This window comes from Aedes albopictus, chromosome 2 (genome assembly GCF_035046485.1).
Source record: "Aedes albopictus strain Foshan chromosome 2, AalbF5, whole genome shotgun sequence".
Classification (NCBI taxonomy): Eukaryota; Metazoa; Arthropoda; class Insecta; order Diptera; family Culicidae; genus Aedes; species Aedes albopictus.
In genome coordinates, this window is record NC_085137.1 from 304,196,896 (window position 1) to 304,215,570 (window position 18,675).

At 38.2% G+C, this 18,675-nt stretch overlaps 2 protein-coding genes across 2 annotated transcripts in view; one reads left to right on the forward strand and one right to left on the reverse strand.

Annotated features, from left to right (window-relative positions):
• The window catches only part of LOC134288187 (uncharacterized), a 504,266-nt gene that overhangs the window by 108,114 nt on the left and 377,477 nt on the right, over positions 1–18,675 (forward strand). The gene's annotated exons all lie outside the window — the stretch shown is intronic.
• On the reverse strand, positions 15,785–16,925 carry LOC109408600 (uncharacterized). Its single transcript, XM_019681922.3, has 2 exons — positions 16,636–16,925; positions 15,785–16,572 (listed from the first exon to the last, which is right to left on the reverse strand). Exons 1-2 carry the CDS (start codon positions 16,765–16,767, stop codon positions 15,919–15,921), a joined length of 786 nt encoding a protein of 261 aa, XP_019537467.3. The 5' UTR covers positions 16,768–16,925; the 3' UTR covers positions 15,785–15,918.

Consider the following 18,675-nt stretch of genomic DNA (forward strand, 5'->3'; position numbering starts at 1 on the left):
AGATCACTGGACAACATTCAGAGAAAAAAAAAGCTGTACATGTTAACGCCTTCAAGGTACTATTCCTGAGAAATATTACAAAGAAGAGCAACAAATTTGTCATAGGTAATGTTTACAGGTTTGATATTTTTGAAAATTATTCGGAGACAGCTGCCAGAGCTAGCGTTTTTAGCCGATATGGGCAACTAGTTTTCTGACAGCATCTCTAAACAATAAATCAAATAATAACCTAAGTTTTTTACAATACATTCTGAAAATTATTTCAAGCTGTTTACCAATAGTGTCAATAACCGATGTTGGTCATTGACAGCACCAGCATCATCCCCAAATAACTCTCATATTAGTCTTAGGTAACACTTTTTGAGCTTCCATTCGATGTTGTAATGAATCAGTCAAGCCCTATACGTCGAAATATAGTCTATAATGTGTCAAATTGTGTTCTTAATTTCGTCTAGTCGTCTTCTGCATATCTGTGATCATCTAATTTCGAAGTATAATTACATCCACCGTAATTCTTTAGATTGTCAACCGTCCTAAGTCCTAAAGAAACATGTAACAAAATTCCTGCTTTTTTGGTCAGTGTTATAATACCGTCTAGAATATAAAACAAAAAAGTTCTGTCAGCTGATTTTTGTGTCAAAAAATAAAATGATTAAGATTATTTGTCAACTTCTATATATTCATCCCTACAAAACCTATAAAAAAGAAGAAATACAAATATAAACTCATTTCTAAAATCAGCAGTGTTGACTGATTAGGGTCCAGAATTTTCTAAAGGTAATAAATTTAATTGTTAACGTTACCTAATCTGTAAGGCTGTAAGTCAACTTATCCTAGCGTCCCCTGTCCTGTGTACTTTCGAATTCAAGTGATGAATGATGAGTGTAACGCAGAGACCTCCCCTACCCACTCTTGCGTTACGTTAAATTCAACAATTATTGTTAAATTAGAGAAAATTTTAAGAATGCAAAGATTAGGTCTATGCAAACTGAATTATAACTTGTGATAAATGCACTACGGATACTCCTTTGGTTCCCATTAGCACTTACGGCCGATTCCTTCACTTGCGATTAACTCGTAAACCAGATATATCTAGCTCAAAGTCCAAGCAGTGGAGAATAAACTGGCGCTAAAATGCTAATGGGTTAAGCCCTCCCATCGCGTCAAGATTGAATATCCAGGGAGAGGGTAATATTAACGGTTTAGTCTTTGGGACAATATTAGATCAATATGGGTGGTACTAGGCCGAATTTGGATTTGCCCGTGTAGTTGCCGGCTTAGAATAGCACTACGGACCCCCTGTTCCGGGGGTAAAAGTCCACCAAACAGGGAACCCCAATCCAAGGTGTCAGGCGACCCGTGCTGAGGGATGAATGGTTGAGGGGGTTTAAAACATGCTCGATCTTTAACGGAGCCCGTAACGTGGGTAGATCTCCCTTTTGGGTTGCGTTACGGAGTAAGATCTACCAAACTGAACCCTGGTGACATCCAGCTTGTTAAGCTAGGGTAATGCGTTCTGGTAATAAGGATTCATGGTACAAAGCCCTTGTTACTAGTGACAGTTTCTAAAATTGCATTTATTTTGCCTGACGGATAGTTAAAGACTCGGTTTGTCCTCGCCGAGACTACACTTGATGTAAGAAAAACAAATATGCTTTGCGTATCTAATTGCGTAATAACCTACTAAGGACTGATAAGTACTGGTGATACAAGGACTCACGTGAATTCTTATTACCGAACGCATTCTCTAATTTAACAGCGTTTTGCAACTAGCCTAAAGCCCCGGGTTTTTCAATGTTGTCCTGGGACTAAACTAGAAGCGAGACACGAATGAAGCCAGAGTTCCGATGCATGGACAAATATCAGTTCTACCGTTTTGTTTTTCTCAGAAATAGAATCGATTATGTGTGAATAAGGGCGCACTTTCGCTGGGATTTATTTCCCTGTGAAAACGGTACTTTTTCATCACATTCAATTTCTCGAACCTCTGAGGTAACAAAACAAGATCTGTACAGAAACCGATGCTCCATTGCCTCTCAATGACAATGGAGTAGTACGACATGCACTAAATACTAAGGATACGGGTATTGCTACAAAAGATCTAAATACTGGTCGCAGTGGCTCATCCGAACAGAAAAAAAAAAAAAGGCCGAAGATGGGTACCATTAACCTTCGTGAAGGAGTTTTCATAGTGCTGATAGCAATAACTTGGCCCTCCGAGCCATGTATCACAAAACGGATTTTCAATAGAATAAAGTTGCTCTTGGAGCACTGGCCGGAGTCGACACCGTCGATGCAAGCATTGAACGAGCCAAGAGATCCTTCAGGACTTCCTGTGAGATGTCAGCGAATCCGCTCATCGGAGCACTCTTTCCTCAACATCTGTGATACTAGTTTTAAGATAATCTGAGATCTAGGGTTTTTCGCATTCTTTTCCCTAAAATAGCCGAAAGTAGCTAGTAATTTTTGTTCTGTGTATTTATGTCTCATAATATGAATTGAATTATTCTCTCAGTTGAAAGGTAAACCAAATCTCTGAAGTGTAAATGTGAATAGTAGATATAAGAAAGTTGAATTTTGGACAAATAAATTAAATTGAATTGAAAAATAGATCAATAATATATTCACAAATTCGGGCAATTTTGTCTGATTATTCTGATTTAAAAATGATGTGCATTTTCGTGACATTACAACGCGAGCAGTACCCTGTTTGAAACTGAACGGGCGTTGTAACGTCACGAAATGTAAAAGTCGATTATCCAAAAACGAATCCGAAATGTTTTATTTCACTAAATTGAAGAAGTAACCAATAAATTTCAATGGTGGGAGAAATTTTCAGTTTAAAATAAAAATCCGAGCAAATTTTTCAAGATGTTGGTTGCGCGGTAGAGGGGGTCGAATTCTAGTGCGTTGTAACGTCACGCTACAAATACGCATTTTAAACAAGTTTTTCTAATGAAAATTAAATGTTAAACAGGTCAAACGTATCGGAAATTTTACAAGGAATCTGAATATGATAAAATATTTTGAGGATTACAGTCGTTTTTATGAACTATAGTGAAAAATCTGACTACGAATGCGTAGAAACGTTGTAACGTCACGGTAGAATGTGCCTTATCTCGACGGCGTGATGAGTTATATGCTGAAAAATTTAAATATCTGGCGGTGCAAAATAATGGATCTCAGCGCGCTAGTCTTTGGAACAAAACTAGAAGAATATGGGTGATACTAAACCAAAGATGGGTGCCGGTGTCATTAACCTTCATGAAGGAGTATTCATACTATTGGTAGCAATAACTTGGCCCTCCGAGCCATTTATCACAAAACGGATTTTCAATAGAATAAAGTTCCCCTTGAAGCAGTGAAGATAATGCAATGATATATTCACAAATTCGGATAAATTTGGCTGATTATTCTGATTCTAACATGATGTGCATTTTCGTGACGTTACAACGCGAGCAGAACCCTGTTTGAAACTGAACGGGCGTTGTAACGTCACGAAATGTAAAAGTCGATTATTCAAAAACAAATCCGAAATTTAAATGTTTTATTCCATTGAATTGAAGAACAAACCAATAAATTTCAATGGTGGAAAAAAATTTAGAATATCATAAAAATCCGAGCAGATTTTTGAAGATGTTGGTAGCGCGTTAGAGAGGGTCGGATTCTAGCGCGTTGTAACGTCACGCTACAAATACGCATTTTGAACACGTTTTTCTAATGCAAACTAAATGTTCAATAGGTCAAATATATCAGAAATTTTACAAGGAATCCGAATATGAAAAAATATTTTGCGGTTTACGCTCGTTTTCATGAGTTATAGTGGAAAATCTGACTACGAATGCGTCAAAACGTTGTAACGTCACGGTAGAATGTGTCATTCTCAATTTAGTTGAAAATCGGAGTTTTCGACTAGCGAAGTTGGATTTTTCTCCAAATCCATGCGTCGGACATAACTTCGGAAGTAGTGCGCTGTATAGTAAACCTGGTCCACTATACAGCGCACCACTTCCGAAGTTAGGTCCGACGCACGGATTTGGAGAAAAATCCAACTTCGCTAGTCGAAAATTCCGGGATTCAACCACAGACAAACAGACATACTACTTAGAAGAAAATTGCTTCAAAAACATCGTTTGGCATCTCACTAGCACCCTCTATAATGCTCAATCCGAAGCATTAATTTGCAGGTGTTGTTTCCCTCGGCTCGATGTAACAATTTTGCAGGTGATGACTCCCCCGTGCCGTCATCCATTCATAAAACATGAATGAAGGTTCATGATTGAGTCATTTTATGTAAACATTGATCGGCGTCGCGTTCATTTCTCTGCAAAATTGAGGCACAGCAGCGCCATCATGACACATGCGAGCACAGTCCGAACCACACTATATTTTCAAAATGACCGTTAAATCGTGCGATGATTTCGATTTGAGTAGTATGTCTGTTTGTCTGTGATTCAACTGCACGGACAATAAAATTTTATCACAGGCAAACAGACGTAACACTCTGATAATTCCCATCGTACATCGATTTAACGGCCTTTTTCAAAATTGGATAGGTGGCCAACTGCCTACCCGTGGCGCTCGCATCGTTTTTGTTCGAGTTTGACGTTTGCTCACTACCGCCACCTAGTTGATGGTCGGCCAAACTCATGTCGTTTTCGTTTTTGCGGCGGTGCTACACTTTTTGCTGACTAAACGAACATTCTCGGTGCAGTTGCATTGGTGTGCACTCAGAAATAAAAATATACACGGAATTACTATTATTTATGCATTTTGTATCCGCATCTCTCTCACTCTCTTTTTATTTCCATGCTATCTGCCGTTTAGCCTGGGTTGAAGAGAAGTGTTTCGTCAATCCAGGCGAAGCACCAGATAGCATGAAAAAAGAAAGAGAGTAAGTGAGATACAGATACAAAATGCATAAATAATAGTAATTCCGTGTATACTTTTATTTCTGAGTGTGCCTGTATAAACACCACACTCAGGCGAATAAACCTAAGATTATCATAAGGTCTAACTTATGAAATGACCTTTAAACAATTCATAACGGCTAGAATGAATTTCATAATGTCGGTTTATGGCGCAAAATCGACTCACAGTTTGGCTTTTATACACATTTAGCAACTCGAAATTCTCAAGCGTCGATAGCCGCGCGGGTTGGGCACGAGCTCAGTGATCTCGACGTTCATGGATCGATTCCAGTCTGCATCATTTTACGATTTTTCTGCTTTTTTCATAAGTTAATCTTATTTAATTAGGTCATAATCAGAGCCGTAGCGTGGGGTTAGCCAGATTGGCCGCCTCTAAGGGCGCCAGCCTTAGAGGGGCGCCGAAAAGTCCTAAGGCTAGAGGAAAACAGGATGATGCTACTGTTTTCTTGAATGTTATCAAGGTTTCACTTTTTTCTGTATCTAAAATTGGTAATATGTTCTTTAGTTTTCCGTATTCTCATTTTTTTTAGTTTATTCTAGTTTATTTTGAACATTTACCATAATGTTACCTGGGAATTTATCCACTATTTTATTTTTTTTTATAATTAGTTAAGCTCTTTTATCGAGCAAAGCAAGATCAAAATGCTTTTGATTTTTTTTCCTTTATTCCTCAAGAAATTCAGGAAGTTATATTGGAATTAATTCAGAAATTGGTGAAAGGATTCCTCCTGATATTTCCCCAAGGATTTGATTAGACAATTTTCCACAGCTTCCTTGACAACTTTCGGTAGATACTTATCTTTCAGGGATAAAATTTCTTCAATTTCCTTCGAAAATTCTACATAACTCTATTTCTCAATACTTCTGTTTCACAATTTATGTCCGATAGATACTTATCTTTCAGGGATAAATTTTCTTCAACTTCCTTCGAAAATTCTACATAACTCTATTTCTCAATACTTCTGTTTCACAATTTATGTCCAGGAGTCCTTCAGGGAAATCTTCAATAAATTTCTTCAGAAATTTTCCAAAGTTTCCTCCAGAAAGTCTTATAGAGATTCCTGCAAAAACATTTATAAGAATTACTTAGTAACTCTTCAATAAACTTCACCAGTAATTCCACCATGGATTCCTATAGAAAATTCAGCAGATTCTTCCAGGGAAATGCCTCTAAGAATTCCTTCAAACATTCTTCCACGTATTTTTTTAAAATCGTATATAGATTTCTTTAGAAATTTTACTAAAGTTCTCAGAAAGTCTATGATAGATCCCCTTAAATTGAGGAAATCTCTAATATAGCATAGAAAATCTTCCATTGATTCCTTCCGAAATTGTTTCATGTTCACTAGAGATTGATTGATAAATTTCTGTTAGAATTCCCTAGAAAACCTTACATGTATTTCCTCATAAATTCCTAGGTGTTCCGCTGAAAAACCTGCCATTGATTTTATTCAAAATTTCTCAAAGGATTCTTTTGAAAGTCTTCCATGAATTCCTTCAGAAATGTCTCTATGAATTTCTTCAAAAAAACATTCTAGGTATTTTTTTAAGAAAATTATCATGAGATTTCTTAAAAAAGTTTTGCAGGGATTCATTCAAAAATTATTCCAAGTATTCTTTCAAGAATTCTTCCAGTGGTTCTCCACAATTTTTTACAAGCATTCCTTCAGGCATTTTTTTACGAACTATTCCAGGAATTCCTGCAAGAATTACTCCATGAATTCCATTTGGAATTTTTGCTGAAATGTCTCCCGGATTTTCCGGATATTCCTGCAGGAATCCCTCCAGAGATTCCAACATATACTCATGTAGAAATATCTACAGGAATTCCTCCTGGTATTTATCCAGGCTTACAGGTCTTCTGGGACATATTTTTAACGAACTTTGGTAAAGTTAATGAAAAATTCTGGTGAAACCAATTGAACTAATCACCCAAAATTGTTAAAATGGATCGTTTGTGGATACCTGAAAACCACTCAAACCCAAGTATTTTCGGAAACAAAATTCATTAGCATTAGCATTAAGCGAGTCGCACAAATTCGTAGGTGGTACAGTCCTAGACCGCTGTTATGAGGGTTGCCTCCTTCCCGTCTGAACCAAAGCACAAAGATTTGGGACTAATCTCTGACTCTTAGACAAGACTGACGCAATCCTCCAATGGTCGAGCACTGTCCTGGCCACGTCCTTGCGACTGCTGGGGAATGGGAAAGGATGGTTAGTTTTGGACACCTATGAAAAATGTAGACAACTCTACGATCTCTCAGGCCTAGGTGTCACGGGAATTTGGGTGTTGTTAGTGGAAGGGTAAACTCCAAAGGATACTCTTGGTCAACGTTCAGGCACACCATTGTTAGCCTTCTTCGAATCAGTTGTCTGCTCGAATCATCCTTGTGTATTTTCGGAAACAAAATTCAGTTGAAAAAAAATATAAGAAAATAAGAAAAAAGAAAATACTGCGACTCTTGAACAAATTTATGCATTATTCCTGTTGAGAATCTGAAATGTCGTTTCCAAGTTTCTAATTATTGTGCTAGGCTTAGTATGATTCTTGAAATGCAAAATGTGTTCGTACGTATACTCGTATAAGGATTTTTTTTGGGCAACTCCCATTGAAATTCCCAAAGAAAAACAAGAATGAAAATCTTTATAATAAAATATAAAAAAAAAATCGGGGGGAATTTGTTTTTTCAAAACACTAAAATCCAATTTTTAAAGAAACTTCGAAAAAATTATCACTTTTGCAAATCAACAATGTCCAATTGTCATGGGGCGCCAATCTGGATACTTGCCAAGGGCGCCATGGGACCACACTACGGCTCTGGTCATAATAAGCATGTTCAATTTTCATGATGTATTCTTATGGCATCCATACTTTACAGTTATGGCTAAATTTCATAAGGTATTTTAATAAATTTCGGTAGTTTACTTCGCTGAGTGCAAAATATTGACAACTTTGCAAACGCTGATTGGTGGACGCGGTGTGCACTAGCTACACTCCCGATTTTTTGAGTGCTACACTATCATGCGCGATGCAGAAAAAGTGCTGCATCGGTGTAGCACGAAAATCAAAAACGAACATTTTCGGTGCAAAAGTGCTACACCGGTGTAGCACCACCGCAAAAACGAAAACGACATTAGTCCTTTTAGCATTGGGCGAATATGTTTCCGTGACTATGATTTGAATCGAAAATGGATCATTGAAGCCGACTTTTTCACTACTCACCGCATCAAAACAAAAGCGCTACCGTATATGGACCGTCACACAGTGACAGCAGTTGAGTTACGTCAAACACACAAGGCTACGGTGGCGCTATCTGTTCATTTCAAAGCGGCTGTTTTAGTTATTTTAGTGATCCATTGTTCGGAGTGTTACGTCTGTTTGTCTGTGATATAGGTATGACAGCTTTGCTGCCGTTATTCTGCAAAGTGACGTAAGCTACATTGAGAGTTTTGGCCCATTTTGTAGTTATCTATCTATCGATCTATATAAATAAAAATGGAATGGTGTTTGTATGTCACGAATAGGCTCGGGAACGGGTCCACAGATCAACATAATCCATTCACTGTTGTATTCGTGCAGGGTTCCGACGACTAGATCTTGCATTCTAGTAGGGTGGGGCGGGGCAAGATGGGTCACCTAAGGATGGATCACCATAATTTTGTAAATACAAATCGTATTGGTTTGTATTCGTCCGCTACTCTTTAATACACTAGTTTGCTATGCTAAAAGTCGATAAAAAGTTCATTAAATACAAAATATGATGTTAAACAAGCAGTTTTAAAAATTGATCGATTTTGCGTCGTGAAAAAAGTGCGGGGCAAGATGGGTCACCTTTTAAGTAATTCACCTTTTCTCAATGAGAAACGTCAAAATATAAGATTTGTTCCGCATTCATATATGCTCCATACCCATTCTGAGTAAACAAGAGCTACTAGTAAACATTTTATAAATTTATTTGGAATATAAAAAACTTTACGATTTCAGTGGTCCTAAAGCAACTTGAAAATCGATGTTTTCACTAAAAAATTATCATAATTTTATGTTATAATTTTAATCGTTCATTCCGCTTGATTGAAGTCATTTATGAGATAGTCTTGTAATAAAAAATAAATAACTTTTGAATGCTCCAAAAATACGTTCAAAATTGAAGGTGACCCATCTTGCCCCGCGGCCGTTTATATGGAGATTATATGGAATGTATCGCATAAGAAAAGTGGCTAAAAACCATTTTATTTTTTATTTCCAATGAGAGTGAATATTTTTTCAATCAATGCCCCAAACTTTTGTATGTTCATGCTGGTCATCTAACAAAATTATTAACATAATCAAAACATGAGTAATGCGTCCGAAAATGGCACTGACCCATCTTGCCCCGTCCCACCCTATCTATATATATATATAAATGAGTTTGAAGTTCCTTTGAGGCAACAAAACTCAAGAATGGATGAACCGATCAGCATGTCTCTTGCACGGTTCGGTTCGTATTCATGGTGGCTGTGTTTATATGTACAAAAAGTTACGAAAATCAACTGAAAAAGTAAGAAAATTGATAAAATACTGATTTCCAGTGCTTGAAATTGAGTGAATATGAATGGTACGATCAGTCATCAGCGCCAACCATCCCTACGAACGAACACGCACAGGGAGCAAAGAGAAGCCGAACCAACCGCGACCACTATTCCTCATCGGTCGGTTGGCTGGTGAAGCATATTGACTGGTAACGATTATTTCTCACTTGCTGCGGTGAGGCTGAATATGCGTAAATGATTCAGTGGATTTATGTTTTGCTCAAAACTTGTAAAAACAATCAATTTGTCCATAAGAGAATGATGGACGTGACTATTATAATCGATTTAATTCGAGTTTATGTCATTTGCACTGTAATAACGAGATAAAAATCAAGTATATTCATTGCCGTATACATCGGCGAAGAGAGAGATTCAGAGAGCCGCACGGCGCTGAATCGTCGTTCCTCACTCTCACTCATATTTTTTATTGCACCCGCTCCCACTTGCTTCAGAAGCATGTTAGCCCATGAAGGTGCCAGCCAGAGTGGACGCGTCACGCGGCGCGGCGCGGTGCAATGCGGCATTTGACAGGTCGCGCGGCGACGCGCGGCAGAACTCCGTTCATTAGAATACAGGGAAAACAATCATAACATGCCAGAGTGCGCGCGGAACGATGCGAAGCGGAAAGCGTTTAGCCGCGCGACGCACGACAAAACAGTGCATGCACTGTTTTTGATGCGGAAGTCACGCGGTTCGTGCGAAGAATTTTGTATTTTTGTGTGAATTTTGTCCGTTTTTTACCAAATAATGGCGTTAATTTTACGAAATTGTTTTTCAAATGCATTCAAATGTGAATGTAAAAATATAAACATGAATAATACCACATGTTTATTATCCGGTGGCGTCTCGTAACCTCATTTTTCACCTATTCTGCGAATCAAAATCAGTAATTCCTAGTATTCTACTAGGGCTGTAAGCTTAAAAAACTGTTTCAAAATAAAAATATACTATTTTTGAGTTAACAAACTTGTTCCATTGTATTGCTGTTTAAAAATAAACGAAGGGGTGCCATTTTATACGTATACAAACCTGTGGTAGCTCTGACCACAAGCTCACTTGTTCATAAAATTTCGAAATTTGTACCTGTAGGACGGGTAGATTTGAGGTTAGGGAATCACCATTGTCCCAAATGTATACCTCTTCTGAATTATCTGAAATAAATAGCAGTTGAAGGTAAATTTAGATAAATTGATCATTTTTAATTTTAGGTTGAGCACAATAATCACATATCTCCTGGAAATTTTTCATTAGATAACTCTAAAAAACTGTTGAAATGTTATGGCTTTAAACCGATAGAGAGGAGACAGCTCGCTTTGATTGTGTGCTACTGGTTGTCAAGGCGAACCTGTCACAAACTGTCTCTGCAACCCGAGTTGGAAATTATACATTGATGGTGTGAAGTGATCCAATATCCAAAACATCTCAACAAAACTTCTCACCGTTTGTTGTAATTTGAAAGACAAAATAATTATGGAGAGTTTAATAAAAAAAAATTAATAAATAAAATAGTTATGGTCAGTATTCATGTGCAAAGTTGGCGGAAATTATGAAAACTTTTCAGTTTGCTTTACGGACAGACGCATTGCACCGCGTTCACTGTGGCTATCAAGTCGCGTTGGAAGCCGCGTCAAAAACGCGCCGCACCGCGTCGCGTCGCGTGACGCGTCCACTCTGGCCGCAGCCGAAGGCATATTGCTACCGCTTTGGGTTGAAAAGCGCCGGTCAAAGAAGAGCAAATTTTGATTCGTCTGAGGTAAAACGCTTCAATTTTCAAGCGCTGCTGATTTCTAATAAGCTGGGAAGAAAATGAACACGATCGAAAATAAACCAATCTAGATGGCGGTGCAGCGATCAAAGTATCTAAATACCAAGGTAAGAGATTCCCGCTAATATTCACGGATTAGTGAGAAAAGGAAAAAAGCAAAAAATAGTTATGAAGTTTGCGCTGATTTGTATGGGCACATCACTATTTAGCAAACTTTCTTAAGAAATTAAGCACTCCCATCTTAGAAGCTATTATTTAAATGCATTTGACTGGATTAAATGTGACCTCCATGCAATAAAACAGAAAATATCGCCATTTGAAAATCGGTAACAATTTTTTTTAATAGGTTCTAAACATATTTTTTCAGCATTTAGAAACATCCAAACTAACAAAACTTCACAAACTTTGCTGAAATAATGACATTTTAGTGTAAAAACACCAACTTTTCATAACTAACGCAGATGTGTTGGTGAGTCTCATTTTTGACATTTGCGGGAATCTCTTACCTTGGTACATATTTATATACTTTGTGCAGCGATGACCTCAACAGCTGCCAAACCACCACATCATGGCAAGACAAAGTTTGCCGGGATAGCTAGTTATATAAATATATATATATATATATATATATATATATATATATATATATATATATATATATATATATATATATATATATATATATATATATATATATACAGGTATGTTCCGTTTTTGTCACTATCCGTTTTTATCACTATCCGTTTTTGTCACTATCCGATTTCGTCAACATTTCATTCCGTTTTTGTCAACACTAAATTTTTTGTCAAATTTATTCCCTCGAACACGAGTTCTTTATAGCTTAACATTAATCTTGAGGCAATGAATCCATTAATGAATTTGAAACAACTACCAATGATGACATAGAAGGCGTATACGCCACAGTAGCTTTCAACACATTTCAAATTCAGCTATAAATAATGTTAATTCATGCTTTCTCTCAAGCATAATTTTGCTTCTTATTTTAAAATGAGAAAAATTAAACCAATAGTCCAATAGAAAAATTGAACCGAACCAATTTAGTTAATGAAATTCTGACAGGAGAAGGTAACACGTGAATATCAATATCAATATCAATTATTTTGTCGTTTGGTAAGAGCCATTTTCCAAAAGTAATAAAAGTTGTTAATCATGATAGATCAGTAATAGATAAGATGTGCACATAAAATCATCAAAGGACGGATTCGATTATCCGGCAATTGGAAAAAAATCACCATGGATAATCGAATATTTTTTTTCTTTCATTAGACTATTGTGTTAGGGCACAATTGATGTCGCTTCCAGGGATTGCTCCAGGATGTCCATCTGGGTATTTCTCCAAGAACTTCCTTCTAAAGATCCTTCTTCTCCTTTCTTCGTCTTATTATTATTATTCTTCTTCTTTTCGGCTCTTAACTGGAACTTGGCCTGTCACTTCAAGTGTTCTTCAAGAACTTAAACACTTTAGGGCTTTCTTTGCCTGTCCTTGCCTGAATTTTTACACTACAATCTTTTAAACAAGACTTTTTTAAGTGAAATAAATTTCATGTAATTGTGTACACGTTTTCTTGAAATTATGCGAAGCGCTGAATTCTTCTCTCCTGGTCACTATTTCTTTCCGACGGGGCTCAAACTTCTGCCAGAGATCTCTCTTGATAGCCTGTCGAAATTTTCCAGCCCGAAACAGCTATATTCACTAGCCTAACAGGAGATTCCTATAGAATTTTATTCAAGATGTCATCTTTCGTTTGCTCCAAAAATGCAATCTTGACTTTCTTCAGTGATTGCTACTAGCAATTCTTGTATTCCTCCAGATTCCTTAATGTATTTTTTGAGAAATCGTCAGAAAATAATTCAGAAGTTCCTTTAGGTGAATTAGGAGTGAAATCTTTCAGAAATAAGTTTCTCAAAAAAGAAGGAGTCGAGGATCTTGTAAAACGATCTGGGGTGTTTTCCAGCAACTACTGAAGAGTTCCAAGAAGAAACAAAAGATTCCCAAAAAATCCTACAGAAATCTAATTAATTCTGCAAGTATTCCTCGAGGAACAATTGGATGACTCCTTGAAAGATCTTATACAGGATTCCTAGAAGGAACTTCTGGAGGATCCTCAGGAATAACTCCCCGGAGATTTCTACACAGAACATCATCCCTGAAGAAGCTTCTGGAGGATTTTAGGAAAGAATTCCTGGAAGATTATTAGACTAAACTTCTGGGAGATTCCCAGGAAGCATAGTAAGAAATCGGGGATAATTATTATTTTAATATTATTTTTATTAACTAGATTCTCAGCCCAAGGCTGGTTTATCTATAGTAATCATGAGGAAATAAAATAGAGGAAAGATAGAATCGAATTGTAAAATCTCTGTAGGTGTAGATGTTTCTACTGCGCATAAATATCAAAACAAAGTCGAAAAATATCAAAAATCTTTAAAGAATCCAAGAAAGAACTTCTGATGAAATACAAGAAAAACTGTTGATGGAATCCCAGAATGAACCCCTGGAGAAATATCAGAAAAAAAATCCTGGAGGGATTTCAGTAAGCAGTCTTGGAAGAAATCCCGTAGGAAATTTTGAAGAAACAGAGAAACTCCTATATTTCAAAAGTAAAATCTTGGCGTATCTCCAAAGCAACTCTTGGATTAGTTTATGAACTAGGACTAAATCCCAGAATGGTTTTCTTAGCCCACCTTGTGTATTAGGGCCATTCCAGCCTCAAACTGTACACAACGTCAGCGAGCTGCTTCCAACATGATGCATAAGTATGGTTAATCAATTCCAATTCCTGGTGAAATATTTGAAGGGATCCCAAAGAAAATCCAGGAAAAATTTAAAAAGAGACATCTAGGTTGATTCGTGAAGAAATTTCTGAAGATATCATAAGAGGCAGAACCTCTGTTTTCTAAAAATTCTTCAAAGAATCGTCTAAAAAATGCTACGTCGTTTATGGACGACCCCCTTTCGAATTCCAAAAGATAAACAAGCGACATGGTATAAGGTAACCTACAAGAATTCTGGAGGAACTTCTTGGAGAATCCAATATTCTAGAAAAAAGACATGTAATTGCTTATAGAAAATCCTGAAGATTTTCTAAAAGTATCCTAGTGAAGAGAATAAAACACGGCAGGCTGTGGTGGGCTGGGCACGTAGCTCGTATGCCGGAGGAACGACAAGCTAAAACCATATTCAACAGAGAACCAGGTAGGGGTCGTCGGCTTCGTGGTAGGCCGCGCACACGGTGGTTTTACAGTTGAGGAGGACCTAAGGGCTCTGAACGTTGAGGGTGACTGGAAGCGATTGGCTCAGGACCGATACCAGCGGAGGCGAATGCTTTTTTCGGCGTAGACTCACCGCTACGAGTTGTAGCCCATCAAGTATCAAGTAGTATCCCAGTTGAAACTTTCATAGGAATCTGTTAAGATGAAAATCGTAGAGAAATGCGTTCCGGAAGGAAGTAAACATATCCTTTTTCGTTAGGATATCGAAATTACGTTCTTGGAGATTAATCATTCCTGGAAGTATGTTATATTTTAAAACGTCAATCCGGATACTGGAACTGTAATATTTGCCATTCTTGCGTTCAACGAAAATAAATTTCCAAAACTGTTGTCACAAATGTGTTGAAAACCTCTTTTCGGCGTCTTAATCAGAAAACTGTAATTTGAACTGTGCTATCAAGATGTACTAAAAGATATCAAAGACAATTAAATTTCATAATAAACTGCAATTTTTGCTTTTGGAATGTGTTCTACAGGAAATCTTCCAATTTATATCAAAATGTTGCAAAATATTTTGTCAAAGAAAATTATTCCGTTTTTATCACTATTCCGTTTTTGTCAACTGAAAATCGCGGACCGTGTTGATAAAAACGGAACATACCTGTATATATATTATATAATATACCAACAAATGTCGAAATTTTGAATGGCGCTTACGTCACTTTGCAGAATTACGGCAGTTTGGTGCAGGTGGTTAATCAAAATCCAATACTCCATTGCACGGTGACGTCATCAAGAAATCGCTCTCTTTCTCTCCTACGGGAAATTAGAAACAACAGGACCAACACCTGTCAAATTTGACGGGTACTGGTCCTGTTGTTTTCAAACTCTCTGAAAGAGCGAAAGAGATAGAATTTCGCCGTGAGGTGGTCTATCGGGAAAAGTTCGATTCTCATATAAAGGAGTTACACTGCCCATTTTCGCATAGTCGACTTAACCACCTTTGCCAATGTCAGCATACACAAGTTAATAACTAACGCATGTGCGTAATTCTGATGTGCGTTTTATAACGTAAAGACTTAACCGTTAGTTAGATGTTAACATGGAAGAAAATCTTGAACTTCGTATTATTCATTGTTCAAAGTGAAAAAGTGTTTTGAAAACTACAGTGGCGCCTACGTCAACTATGCGAATATGGGCAGTACAGTAGATCTTCTAATTTCCAATGCTGAATGTCTAATGTTATATGTATGTATGTATGTATGTGTAGTAACTAGGTACTTAATTAGGTAATTAATGTTTATTTGAAAACATTTAAAACAAAACAATATTTAATAGTATTAGTTCAAGTTATTAAAAAAGAAGTAGGTATTGCTTTGAAATATCTGAAAGGTTAAATCATGCGACCGTAAGAGTTGCTCACCACCATCCTCGGCGACGCCAGCCCCACCAGCCGCCACCACTGCTTCTCTTCTTAGGACAGGTGCTGTTGTGTGTCTTCAGCTCGGCCGCATTCAGGAAACTTCTCGCGCAATAGTCGCACCTCTTGAATTTTACTCCCTTCTCCGGATGAATCGATTCAACATGTTTGACCAGAGCCGTATGACGCACGTAGGTCATTTTGCAAAATGGACACTTTGTTTTGACCACTGTTTCACGGGCATCTTCATCCTCCTCGTCCAGTTGAATTTCACGAACGACCACTTTCTTCTGAGAGCGGTCCAATCGTCGACTGCCGCCACCACGGCTGGTAGATGGTTGGCTTAGACGCCAATCCAAGTCAGCATCCCTGGCGGTACGTTTGTGTCCGGTTGATGCCGAAAGGGGCTGTACGGTTCCCACCTTTGGTGTGCTCATGCCGAACGGAGAATTGATCGAACTGTTCGGGCTGCTGCCGATTTGCAGTGACTGTCCGCGGATAAACATCCTCGCGTTACCCTCCATGCTGCGGAATCTATTTCCGATTGTCTCGAGTTCCTGGACGGATGCGTTACCGGATGCACATCTGGTAATATGTCCTACACACTCTGAGCACAACAGCTTCAGAACATCAGCGTCGCTGTAGTCACCGACCTTTGAAAAATTAAATTAAATCACCACAACGCTGCTTCAAGCTTCCAAACCGTTGAAACTTACCAGAATATCAAAAAGCGAATCCAAGTGTTCCGCCAGCGGGATTCCATCGGAGAGCTTGGTGTAAATATTGGCTGCGTTAGCTGGGTCGATAACCTCCTTCAAGCACAAACGGCAGTGATTAAGATGGGACATTTTGAAACCATAGGACAACCACGGACAAGTTTAACGAAGCTAAGTTGCTGTATTCGGAATTTAATTGAAAATTAGATTTTTTTCACTGAAAATAGGACAAACAGGGACAAACACCACAAACGGACACCCACGCCACGCACTTGCGCTGAAAGAAAAATTTTCACTTTTGCTTGCGGTTGCTGACAGCTGCACGCAAAAACGGCTACGCTCAAAAATGTGTTCGGCCTGCACATTTTTAGTAAACATCCATGCCGCACATGACTGTGTTGGAAACACACATTTTTTTTATTTAAATAGCTCGTACGCTCACATGAGCATGTACTTTGCAATAATTTCGACATGGCAACCTCACTGGGTTTATAAACCACCTGCAAATACCGAAAAATATTGATATTTTGCAAAAATGTGAGCGTACGAGCAATTTTAAAAAATGTGTGTTTCCAACACAGTCCCTGTGCGGCGGGTGTTACTCAAAAATGAGAGTTTTTATTTTATGTCGTTTTCGTTTTTGTGGCGGTGCTACACCGCTTCGTGCTACACTTTTCACTGCAAAAACGAACATTTTCGGTGCAGTTGCATTGGTGTGCGTGAATAAAAACCAAAATATTTATAACTTTGCAATCGTTGATTGGTGGACACGGTGTACACCCGCTACACTCTCGAATTTTTGAGTGCAGCACTATCTTGAGCGGTGCAGAAAAAGTGCTACACCGGTGCAGCACGAAAATCAAAAACGAACACTTTCGGTGCAAAAGTGCTGCACCGGTGTAGCTCCACCGCAAAAACGAAAACGACATTACGGCACCAACATTTCAAAAGGGCGTAACTGCTTTTTGAAATAGTGCCTTCTCTCAAAGCTGTGGATCGTATGTTCAATCTTTTGGACAATCTATAAGCACTAAAAGAAAGCTAAAATCCCCCTCTTTCTGATAGTGGGGATGGATTTCATGGGAAGTATGAAATACGATCCACAGCTTCAAAAAAAGGCACTGTTTTGAAATGCAGTTACGCCCTTTTGAAATGTAGGTGCCGATTAGAGAGTGGGCTGCCCAATACACGTTGAAATGCATTTCCCAAGAATTTCAGAGATTTACAAATTATAACCCAACCACGAACGCTTCAACCGATGGAGCGTGTAGGGAAACTGGGGGTAAAATGAACACCCTAAGCGTTTGGCGTTGTTTTCAATGGAGATATATTGAGGGATTTGCACAAAAGTGCACGCGGCCTATCGCTTCCGAAAGGTACAGCCGCGGTTTTCACTCCCTGTTTACTTCATCCTTATGGGAAATAACATTGCGGCGTTTCCTACGGTGCGGCTGTTCCTTTCGAAAACGATAGACCGCGTGAACTTTTGTGCAAAGCCCCTTTTTGAAACATTTCAACGGCCGCGCGGTGTTTACGTTTCAAGAAATCTGACAATAATAATAAATAATAATTATTTCTTTTTTCAATAAATTTCTGGTGTTCGATTTGAAAGGTCGAATCTACATAGTAATCAGAGCAAGTGGCCACTTACTGACCGGTTCTGAAACCTAGCTTGCGACATATCAAACTTCATGATTTTGCAAAACAAGAGTAATGGACCATGTTTTCAGAAATTTCGGATATACTGGCCACTTCTCCGGATGTCCCGGAAACCTGGTGCCCCCAGGCAAGTGGCAACTTTCTGACCAGTTCTGAAACCTAGCTTACGACATATCAAACTTCATGATTTTGCAAAACAAGAATATTGGACCATGTTTCTAGAGATTTCGGATACACTGGCCACTTCTCTGGATGTTCCGGAAACCTGGTGCCCCCAGGAAAGTGGCCGTATTCTGACCAGTTCAGAAGCCTAGCTTGCGACATCAAACTTCATGTTCTTGCAAAACAAGGGTTTTGGGCCATGTTTCTTGAGATTTAGGA

Coding starts and splice junctions, on each gene's coding strand:
- LOC109408600 (XM_019681922.3), bottom strand. CDS start 16,767: ATGTCCCATCTTAATCACTGCCGTTTGTGCTTGAAGGAGGTTATCGAC. Junction 16,573..16,635: donor ATTCGCTTTTTGATATTCTG/GTAAGTTTCAAC, acceptor AATTTTTCAAAG/GTCGGTGACTACAGCGACGC.